The 11,839-nt window shown below is 43.0% G+C and overlaps 1 protein-coding gene across 7 annotated transcripts in view; it reads left to right on the plus strand.

Moving 5' to 3' along the window:
* Nucleotides 1-10,266, plus strand: part of TSPAN9 (tetraspanin 9) — a 169,854-nt gene extending 159,588 nt beyond the window's left edge. For all 7 annotated transcript variants that reach the window (XM_064409909.1, XM_064409904.1, XM_064409903.1 and 4 more), the window contains 6 exons: nt 952-1,143; nt 2,697-2,771; nt 4,288-4,389; nt 4,967-5,098; nt 5,219-5,302; nt 6,261-10,266. In XM_064409909.1, coding sequence (XP_064265979.1) covers nt 1,081-1,143; nt 2,697-2,771; nt 4,288-4,389; nt 4,967-5,098; nt 5,219-5,302; nt 6,261-6,332 — 528 coding nt within the window. In that variant the 5' untranslated portion in view covers nt 952-1,080 and the 3' untranslated portion in view covers nt 6,333-10,266. The remainder of the gene's footprint in view (nt 1-951; nt 1,144-2,696; nt 2,772-4,287; nt 4,390-4,966; nt 5,099-5,218; nt 5,303-6,260) is intronic.
* Nucleotides 10,267-11,839: the final 1,573 nt, after the last annotated feature.

The raw sequence follows: 11,839 nt of genomic DNA on the forward strand, positions 1-11,839 counted from the left end.
GAGAGGACAAATTTGAGGGAAGAGACAAAAGTCCTCTCCTGCCACATGCTTGTGTATATGTTTTGTACCAGTCTTTTCATAGGGATAGCTGGTGTTTGACTTTCTCCCACTACACATACTCCTGTTGCAGCTGTATCCAGCTCTGTTATAGCACACAGATGTTGTGACATTTATCCATACCTGGTGATGCAAAGCTCGCCACACCCACTCTGTGGAGTTACTGTGTCTTGAGTTCTGGAAGAGGAGGTGCTTCCCAGTCTCCTTACAAGAATGCTGAATGTTTCCTCTGTGTTACCCAATGCATGTGTTACTCTGCTTCCCTTGGGAATGCCTGTGATCATCTTGTGTAAGGCTTGAGCTTCCTGTAGATAACGTATCTAGAAATCTGATTTTGGTGACATTTTGTGATCACTGGCTATCAACACTAAAGCTGTGAGAACTTGTCCTAAAACCCAACCTGGCTACTATGACCGGGCATTTAATGACAAATATTTACTGAAATTATGCTTTTGATTGTAAATGTCTTCAGGACTTCCTTGCCTCCCATAGGATGAGGCAGTACAGGGCTGAATACTCTGAGACATTGCAAATGACTGCACAAATAAGTGCAATGGAGCATTCATTCAAATAATATTTTTTTCTTTACATAGAGAAAAATTGCATTGGGTTGCTGTTGGGACATCAATGGGTAGCCGTGATTTCATGTGCTAAGACTCTCAGAAGAGAATTCTGCCATCCAGTGGCTTTTAAATAGAATTATAAGTACAGGTGACGTGACCAAGCCTAAGTACGAACATTTAATTTCACTTCGTTTCAGCATCAAGCCACTGAGAGCATTGCTGCAGAACATTTACCTTGCTTGTGAAATTCTTTCTTTTCAGAGTTTTGGGGGAAGGAGACAGTGACATTTCTGTTAATGGTGAAACCTTTATTTTGTTTGTCTCTTTGCAGTTATGTGGCTGTGGTCTGCTGGGCGTGGGCATCTGGCTGTCAGTGTCACAAGGGAACTTCGCCACATTTTCTCCCAGTTTCCCATCGCTTTCAGCTGCCAACCTAATCATTGCCATTGGCACAGTGATCATGGTGACCGGCTTCCTGGGCTGCCTAGGTGCTATCAAGGAAAACAAGTGCCTGCTGTTGAGCGTAAGACATCAGTACTCCTTTTCACTAAGAACAGTGGCTGTTGCCTTGTTATTATTTTATTTGAATGACCTGTGCAAAATAGTCTTGTGGCTCACTGTGACATTGCCCTTGGCTTTCAGTCTTCTGTAGGCTTGCAGTATGACATCCCACAGCTTTGGTCACAGTGATGTCAATGGTGTATTAGCAGATGTGTCCTTGTTACTATGTACCTACATAGTGTGTTAGGTAGCAAAGCAAATTGCTATTAGTCACTTCTGAGTGGTTAAGCATGAACTGTAGGATCAACCTGGATAGCCCTTCTGGAAATGTCTTTTGGAGGGATTGACAGGAAAAAAATTTATGCACAGAGCTGCTCAAAGCCTCTCATGGCTATTTTCTACATTCCCCTTAACTAAGGCCTTTGTCAGAGGATGGTGGAAACCATCTGAGCCAAAGTTAAGAAGTCAAGGTCTCTGCCAGGCCTTATCAGGAAAAAATAAATAGTCTGACCCTTGAAAGTCTCTGACCAGCACTGAAGCACAGAGGTTGGGAACCCATCTCAGAAGACACAGTGTGGATCTTCTTGCATAAACCCAGGAGGTTTCATCATTAGCTCCTCTCACTAATGATGGGAGAATATATGGGGGAATATATAATACCTCCTCCATATAAATATCACCCTCCAAAAAAAAAATCCTCGGGAGAGGAGAACCCCCCTACAAGGAGAGGGGTATTTTGGCAGAAGGTGGGAGGAGGGTTTTCAAGGCAGATGGGTTCCAATTCAGTCACAGCTTACAAATCCAGATGCTGTGACATTAAGGAGCATATTTTCCTTGTGCAAAATCCTCTCTTATATGATGCTGGGGAACAGCTGGGCAGAATTCCTTAGATCACCTCAGAGAATTAAACTGGAGGCAAAAAGTGCACCTAGTTTTTTGCTATCTGATTGCTTGGTTTTGTGTGTTGTACAGCTAGGAAATCAAGCAGAGATTAGTTAAGTCCACATGATTCATCCACACTAACCTGTAACACCAGGTTAATTTTTTTGAAAAAGATTTTATATCCTTAAGAGGTTCTGCAGAAGTCATTTTATGCTGTCATGACTGTCATGAGTTTCCAATTGAAGAGCTAGCTGTGCTCCATACTGCTTCTTTCCCGGTGTCTGGGGGTCAAGGGCCATGCCTGGGCATAAAGGCATGAAAATAAATGTCTACTGGGCCTGAAAAGTAGTGAGAAACAACTAGAATTCACATTTGGGATGCATCTGCAGAGAGAGAGATTACAGCTACAGAGCTGGGAATAGAAGTGCTGAGTAATATGATGACTATTCCACAGTCACATGTGGTTCAAGCCCATCTGCTAGGGAATAATTCCTGAGGCATGTCACATTCATCTTTGCGCTAAGGGATTTAGCATCTGTCCTGTAGTCTGTGTGAAGGAAAGAGACTCCCAGGACTGAAACCTACAAACTGGTAGTAAGCCTATCATATTAATAGTTTCTAGCAGCTCCCAGTTCCCCAGGTTTGCTATACTTGGCAAGCATGTATACACTATCTCTTTTTTCTTTGTTCTAGTTTTTCATCGTTTTGCTGATAATTCTCCTGGCAGAGCTGATATTAGTCATTTTATTCTTTGTTTATATGGACAAGGTAAGCAAATATGCCATATTGAGTAAGAATCTTTACTAGCATGTAAACCAGGTTTAGCTTTTTGTTTGATTAAAGTATGTGAGTTCTCCTGGATCTTCACTTTGGTGAAGGTTTAACCTTGAAATTTTGGCTGTCTGTTGTAAGCTGCTTCTGAAAGGGGAGGAGGAAGTGATGAGGAGAACAAGCAGGACAAATCCCTGAAATAATACCATGGTCCAGAGCCTGCCTTTTCATCTTGTCCTGAAATCTTAGATAGCCTTCAGCACGTTTGATGTCTGCAAGAAGCTGATCATCTTGTAGTCCTGGGTTGTGGAAGGTCCTGCTTAAAGCCTTATAGCTTCTTAGAGCCAACCTTTGGAACAGGACTGGAGGAGAGAGGCATGAGACATTCACAGGTTATTCCAAATGCCACCAGATGTCTCACTTGACTGGGCAGTCCCAGAGAGTTTGGCATGAGTGCAGAATGGATCAAGAGATAGTTTCTCATAAAGCCCATCTGTAGGAATCTGCTGACTCAGAGTGACTAAGTGACTTAGGCACCACTGGCTGGCCCATCAGATACAAAACACTGCAAAAGTGACTGGGGATCTGGAGACCTCTGCTAAATGCAGGGCAGAACCTTACAGTATGAATATGTCCAGACTTATTCTAAAACAGTTCCTCTCAGACCTTTATCTCTTCTCAGGTTGTCATTATGATGCCTGGTACTTTGAGGGAGCTGAGGTGAAACTGCTGATTTTTACTGGGTTGTAAAAGAAGGATGAAACAGATCTTATAAAATCGTTGACCTTATGCCAGGACCATAATCCTTTCTATTCTACCTGCTCACTGCTGTCAGAGGCAAGATACATTCCTACCTGCATCCAGGACTCTGAGCTGAGACTGAAATTAATACAAGAAATGGGACATCTCAGTTATCCTGTTAAGCACTGCAACTTTGTCTTCTTAAGAAGGAAGAGCACATTTGAAAGTCATAAATCCTACAAGCTTGCTCCCACAAGGAGAAAAACAATAATGTCTTTCTTCAACTGATTTTGTACTGGCTAATCACTATAGACTGCCTTAACCCATGCAAGGATAACTCTGCTAAGGTTGGGAAGCCTGGACTCTGGTTTTGTGATATTAGTAAATTAAAGCAGGCCACAGGTTAAGGCAGGAGAGGCTGCTGTGGGGCATTGCCAACAGATGCCTCTGGCAAGGTTACAGCAAGCTCAGCAGATAGATGCTGTTCATGTTCAGTTAGTTTGAATCAGATGATGACTGTATGATGGACTTTTAGCAGAGATCTCCTATCTCAAGATAATTTAACCCACTGTTTTGCAATCTGAGGGAGAGACTAGGCCTTGGCAGCTGCTTAAAGGTCCTAATGATTTGTGAGAGTCCTGAAGCTTTTTACAATGTTAAGTTTGTGGTGAGAGAAGGTAAAAGATGGACATTCTATATGTGTGTCTGTACCATTTGGTCCTTTCCTCTGAACAGCAGTGCATTGACTTCCTCTATCTTCTACATGGTACAGGTCAGTGAGAGTGCAAAGAAGGATTTGAAGGAAGGAATGAAGCTATACAATTCAGAAAATAATATTGGACTGAAAAATGCATGGAATATCATTCAAGCAGAGGTAATGTATTTTCTCAATAGTAAAAAAGTAACTATTTGGTCTTCAAGGCTGCTGCAGTGTGTTAAGTGTGGCATCCATGCCTAGCCTAAAAGATGGTTAATGCAGGTTTTGATTTCTGATTTTACTCTCTTGAACATCTAGAGACTAGTGTGAAACCCAGAATCAAGTGTACTCTGTAAGGTGAAATCCCTGTCTGGGATTGTCTGTGGCTATCAGAGGCATAGAGATGATCTGTAAGAGCAGAGAGGCAGCAAAACCTGCATAGGTGGCACTGCAGTTTTGGCAGGATTTTGCTTTTAGCAGTTTTGGGCTTATTGCCTTGTTTTGGTGTCTGGGCTCGTATCTCTGTGACAAGAAGATTTGGGTCTGGAGCCATTTATTTTCTTTGGTTTTGTTTTTCTTTCTGTTTTTCAGTAATTGCTTTAGGTGATCAGCAACCACAGAATACTTTAAATCTAAAAAGTGTTGTGGTGTCCTTTTTGAAAATACAGAGTGATTTAATGGAAATAAAAGTTTGTGGTTGTGCGTGATTTACAAATGGTGCTAGTTAATTTATTAATCCTTTACTTCTGCACAGATGAAATGCTGTGGTGTGAATGACTATACGGATTGGTACCCAGTGCTGGGAGAAAACATTGTTCCAGACCGATGTTGTATGGAAAACTCCCAAGACTGTGGACGGAACTCTACCGAATCACTGTGGAAAACGGTAAGGCTCACTTTGCCCAGCTTAAGTCTTAGGTAGGGGTGGGAAGGAACAAAATAGAGGGAATGCACATGAAGGAAAATGTGACCTTGGGGTTTCAATTTTCATCTTTCATCATTTCAGGGATGTTATGAGAAAGTCATGAGCTGGTTTGATGACAATAAGCATGTCCTTGGCTCGATTGGGATGTGTGTCCTCATAATGCAGGTAATACTGGTCTGATGATTTTCAACATGGCTTTGATTTGCTGTCAGCATTCTTTACTGTGCTGTGTGACAAGTGATGCTCAACTGCTTTGAGTTAGAATATTATTTCAAAAATGTCAGATTTGTTTTATGAGTTCATTTAAGGCCATGTGCTCAGAAAGGAAGCAGGTCAGTAATTGGTCCTGCAAAGAAGACATGCTACACTGGGGTTTTGCTTGCCTGTGTTTTGACTTCAGGGTACCTCTCTTGGAGTTCCCATATTAAGCCATGTGTTACACTGTCATTTCAGGAACTGGTTGAATTTTCATTTTGAAAGCACGTTCTAGAAACTACAAAAATTAGTCAAATCATGGCCACTGAACTGAGGAGGTCGATGTGTTTTAAAAAAACAATTGCAGAAGTATCATAATAATCTGTTAAGGTTTTGGGGTTCTTGCTGCAGGGAAGTGGTCACAGCACCAAGCTTGCCAGAGTTCAAGCATTTGGACAATGCTCTCAGGCACACAGTGTGATTTTTGTTATCCTGTGCAGGGCCAGGAGTTGGACTCAGTGATCCTTGTGGGTCTCTCCAGGATATTCTATGATTCTATCTCTGCCATACTTTTTCAGGAGAATATCTGAATCTGATCTTTTCAGTCACAGTTACCAGACTAAACAAGCACAAGTTGTTGGGTCAAAGGGAAGAGTGACTTGTATGTACTGATTCCAAAAAATTGTTGCACATACAACAAAGAACCCTGAGAGCTTTTTTGCCTCCATCTGTGCTGTGACAGATACAACCCTGGACATCACTATGTGCCTGAACAACATACAGACAGATTTACTGCCCAGTGTTGAAGCTTGAGACATACGGCTAGTGTAGAATGACTTCAAACTACAGCTGGGCCATGAACACAGGTCAGCAGTGCAGTTTTGGCAACCTTCCTGTACTAAAGGCCTTATTGTTTGTTTTCCTTCAGATTCTTGGCATGGCCTTCTCCATGACACTATTCCAGCAGATTCACAGGACTGGCAAAAAATATGATGCCTAAAGCTTTGGAAACATTATCACATCAACCCTTCTGTCTCATCATAAAATGAACACAAAGAATGACTGCAAGGAGCATCACACCTAGCCCTGCTGAGGAAATCCATCCCATTGACAGATCCACTTCATTGTTACTTGTCCAGTTATTATCACAACTTATTTGACACTTTTTTTTTCTTCTGTTAAACATTTGCCATTTATTTGCCAAAGAGGGGGGAAACTCCCCAAACAAATGGATTTTCTACACGAAATCATAGATCTGCTCTAAGAATGTTTCTTAACTTAAGAAAATTTTTTGCTCTACTAATCCATGCTGTATGTGCAAAAATTATGTGTGTTCGACTTCAGGAGAGAATTCTTCAGTCTTCCATTAGGCTTTCAACCCTTATGTCTGATTTATTGGAAGACTTGGAAAAGCCACTCTAACTGAGAGTCCTAGGAATTGGAGCTGCTTTGCTTTGCAGCTTCTTGTACCTTATGGTGTATACTTTTTTATTATGATAATGATGATGATGATGATTATTATTATGGATATAGCTTAGAATTTAGTTGCCTGACTTATAACTTCTTACTGTTTTTGGTTTTACACATCTATTGTACATTAATTTGGGAACCACTGTGCAATCTCCAGAGGACGTGTTTTGCAAAGCTGACAGTAGGTGCAGGCAAAGACATAACTTTTCTCAAGTCCGTGGGGAGGCAGCACCTACCTTTATCAGGGCCTTGATGCCCTTACTGTAATAAAGGTATTTCCTTTAAAATCAGAGACTCTTTCTTGAGATGGAATGCAAAGCCTTCACATTGGACCAGATGATGAGCTTCCTACTTCTGCGAGGCAAAGTTCCAATGCCTTTACTCACCCAAAGCAGGCCTGGCTGCTTTATGTCATGCTACTTTGAAAGCTAAAAGCACTGACTAAGCAAGTTACTGCCAGCACAAAGGAGAGAGATTGCAGTCTGACCTACTGGCAGCAGACTTCACTGACTGTCTTGTCTGCTTCCGTTTGCCCAAGGCACGTGAAGCTGCTGGATGTGAAGGAAGTGGATGGCAATTTGATGGCACCATTATCATGCCTTCATTGGAGGGATTTCCTCAGGCTAAAGATAGCTATCTCCCTGAGCTAGAAAAGACACTTTGATTATGAGTGACCAGATGATGCAGGAAAGGGGCAATTTCCAGAACAGCACTCAGATGGTCTGTATTGGCATATCTCTAGTACAGAACTGTTTTTTGCTGACAGATCACAAAGTTCATCCACTGGGATAGTTTACTCAATGCATATTTTACCAACATTCCTGTTAGAAAACTCGAACATATATTTCTCTACTTTGAATGTTTCTTAATTGCAAGGGGCCCCCACTTACCCATTGTTACAGGTTTTTGCTGTTTTGTGAAGGAAGAAGGAAAGGCTCAGACCATGGAGGATGCTCTGATTAAACTTCAGTCAGGGCTTGACTCAGCCCTAAACACTGCTTTTGGCATGGACAGCTGTCAGAAGTGACCTTCAAAGGTTACCTCATCCAATGTCACTCCCAAAGAGGTATTGACACATAGATGAGATGGGGTTCACTATGACATTATTGGGCTGAGTTTCAGAAACTGTTGAGGATGGAGATTTTGTGCCTTTCAGAGCCATGCCATCTCAAACTACTGCTCTGGTAAACAAGATTCTTTTAATGTCCAGTCTGAATATTCATACTTTAAGCTCTACAAAGATGTAATTTTCCTTGTATCATTCAGCCTATCTTTTCCTTGTGGGCTGAAATAGATGTTGAGCCACTTTATATCTGGGAGGTTTTAGTCCCCTATTTATCTTCCTAATAAGTCCTGCGTGCATCTGTACATCTGGCAGCAATAGTGTTTTGTGTGACCTATGTGTCACTTTTTTGAGTTCCTATGAAACCAGTGTGACAGGAAGGAGTGTGAATGTGTGGGAGATAGAGATAAATGTGGGGGTTGCAGTGAAGAAGAAGGTTACTATTCTTAGAGCACAGCCCTTGCCCATATGAGCACAATGCCGAAATTTCATAGGGCTCTGGTTTCCCTCTGAAGCACACAAGGCCATATGGGTTCAGCTGTTTCACTTGGATAGCCTTTGGATAGAGAAGAAGCAGAGGGAAAGCACAGAAACTGAATCCAGTTTTACTTTCATTTCCAACAAAAATTGGGACCAGGAGCATCTGAGCCTCACTGGAGATGGCTGTTCCACATTGAAGAAGGGGCTCTGATGCCCAATGTATCTGCTGCTACATGTAAGACTGTATCCAAAGTTGGTAAGATGTGTTCCCATTTTTGCAAGAAAAGACAGGATGGTTTTTGTCTGATGGCTCCACTGCATTCTCCCTTTAGGCAGAGGTGCTTAGCTTTCTCTAGATTTTCTGGTGCTCAAAAAGAGCCAGGTGCAGGGCTGAGTAGGAGCATCATCTTTGTCCTTTTGGGTCGCACAGTGGTACCTGCTGCGTCTTACATTTTAATCTGCAGTCGGTTTTTGTACAAAAATGGTAAAATATATTAGTGAAAGTAATAAGGAAATAAAAGATGTTTATGAGTAACTCAGAGATGAAATGTGTAGTTGCAAACTCAGCTACTTTGCCTTCCATCCAAACTTATTTTTCTAGAATGCTTCATTCCATTTCATGATCTAGAAGCATAGATCCTGAAATCTTTTTTAATGACTACTTTAGGCATTTTAAGCACAGTATTAAGTGAGATAGTTACATGACCTTCATGTATTCATCTCTATGAAGCCACCTACAGGAGAGGAGTCAAAAGCAGGACTGATTTGTGTCTCTAGCTGACTCTCTGATGTGGGAGGTGATGACAGACATCCTCAAAGAAGCAGAAAGGTAATACTACTTTCCAGGAAGGAAAAAACAGCTCTGGAAAGTGTGAGGTTGCAGCAGTCAGTTTGTCAGAGAAGGCACTAATTGTCCTGTAAACTGGTCAAAGGGAGCTTTGACTCATGTATGTATGCACTTTTTTTGCTTATGCTGGTGGGTGGCTGCCTGTGTGTTTTCCCCAAATGTCACTCTGATTATTTAACTATAAGTTTTTAGCATGTTTTTAAATAAAAACTGATACTGAGTAAAAGTATCTTTAATATACACAAATATGGATTTGTATAAATGCATACCTCCCTGTATCTCTAATTCATGAAAGCACAGTTCAAGTCTGTGAAAGTGCTGTTTCTCTGAGTGTTCCTTCAGACTGTAGCATACCTGCTGTCTTACCGGGAGCTGCCATAGAACTTAGGCAGAGACAAAACAGGAGAACTGCCCGAAGAAGCTGTGTTTGAAAGCTGATGAAGTGTGAATTAGCAGAGAATTCTGCTCACTCCTAGTGGTACCAAGGCTGTTTGTTACAGGAAACCCAGGTGCCCATAGCTAAGTAGCATGTGAAATGCTAAAAGACAATGACATAAATGTCTCCAAGATGACAGATGATGCCTTGGATATGTCATGCTTTGAGTTCCTGGACTATGACCACGTTAGGCCAACTCTCCTATCCATCTGCTCCATATCTATGCATGAAATACAAACTCACAGACAGGGAGGGTGCAAGCACAGAAGGCAGCCAGACTGATCCTTATGGTCTTTCCTGGGTGACATATGGGTCAGGCATAGAAAAGGCAAGGAGGAAAAGAATGTTTTACCAGCAGATGCTTTTTGGGAACAGCGTGGAATAGGCCACACATAATTCTGATGTAACTTCTTTCCATAAGTTGAGCAGGTTCATCCTGTAGCTGGCATGGGGAAACTGGAGATGTTTGCCTCTAGGCTAGCCATCTGTTGTGCAGTAGAGAGTAGACACTGAGAAACAACACGCCATTCCCACCGGGTGATGTATGCACCAGTGTTTCTTCTATGCAATACCTACTTTCGCCTTTATATGAAAGATTTTTACTAGGATGACATAAAAATAAAGGATTTGTAAAAGGTGCCTCTTTCAGCTCATTTGTCTCCTAACTCCACCACCAAAACTGAAAAGGGACAAAAAAAAAAAAATTCCAAAAGGTGACTCACAGAGATCTGTTCCAGCTGCACTGCAGCTGAAATCCTGAGCTCTTGAAGTTGTTTCATTTGTGAAAAAATTCCTCTCCCCTGCCTCCACCCCACCTTCCCCAGCCCTCTCTCATCCTTCAAAACAATATTAGAAAAAGGTGTGAAAAATCCCCAAATAATGGAAAAATGTTTTTGAGAGCCTGATACAGAAAAGAGATTGCAAGGGTCACAGAGAACACAGAATAGCTGAAGTGAGGGCTGTTATGAATAGAAAATTGTAATTTTTTTAAGTTTCAGAGTTAAAAAAACCAAGCCAGACCGAGTCAGACTCCTTTAGGTTCTCTGCCGAAGAAAAGCCCTTAATCACCAGTTAATGGCGGGTGATTAACTGATTGTTTCCCTGATGCTAGCCGTATGCCAAGGAGATACCAAGGGAAACCCTCCAGGGTAAAGAGAATGGGCAGTGACACCAGAGACAACATGCAAATGAGAAATGCAGTGCAACCTGGGTTTTTACAGTTTTACAGTTTTTATAAGAAAAACCCCTAAAATCACGAGCCAACAAGTGACTTAAAGTGACGTCTAAGGATGGGAGCATTGTCCCGTACCTGCTTGAATCTTTTTATTTCTCACCCTAACCTAAAAAGGAACTGATTAAAGAGACCCCCCGGGTTTCTAAACCAACAAACTAAGGACTCAACGACTCTCCCGTGAGGACAGAGTCCCCAGTTCTGTCTGCAGACCAGCGGACAAAACTGCATCATCCTCCTCCTTTGTGCCACGCCTGGGAGCAACGGCGGCGAGGGCGCAACCCGTCGATTTCTCCCCACCTGAGCTGATTCTTCTTAATAAAGGCATTAAAAAGGAGAAAGATCTCCTGCCCATTTATTTCAGCTTGGGGAGTCGTCCGGGATAGCCACGCCTGAAGAGGACACCAGGACTGGGACAGCCGCCCACCCTGGACCTGCAGGACAGCTGGCTATCAGGACCAGAGAAGATCGGCTTGGGACAGTGACACGGAGCAGTGTCGGATAGGTGAGAATATCCGGCGGCGGGAGAGGGAGGCGAGCGAGTGTGTGTGCGTGAGACGAGAGCCGGCAGCTCGGCTCCTCGAAGCGAGTGAGGACCCCTCAGTACCGCGGTTCCGCACCCCCGCGAGGGGGCCGGCCGGGAACAGGGGGAAGCGAGTGGAACTGGTGATTGAGGTGCCTCCAGAGGGGTAAAGAGGACCCCCCTCCGGGCGTGCGGAGGAAATAGCTGTGTGAGTGGCACGCACCCCACAGGACCCCCCTCCGGGCGTGCGGAGGAAATAGCTGTGTGAGTGGCACGCACCCCACAGGACCCCCCTCCGGGCGTGCGGAGAAAATAGCTGTGTGAGTGGCACGCACCCCAAAGGCCCTGATACAGGTCCTAACGAAAGAAGTTAGGATTTAGGATATCAGGCAGTTTGGCCCAGACAAAGGAGGTCGGGCACCTCAGAAGCCAGGGTTTCGAGGTTTGACTGTTTGAG

This window comes from Passer domesticus, chromosome 2, assembly GCF_036417665.1.
Source record: "Passer domesticus isolate bPasDom1 chromosome 2, bPasDom1.hap1, whole genome shotgun sequence".
In the NCBI taxonomy this organism is placed as follows: Eukaryota; Metazoa; Chordata; class Aves; order Passeriformes; family Passeridae; genus Passer; species Passer domesticus.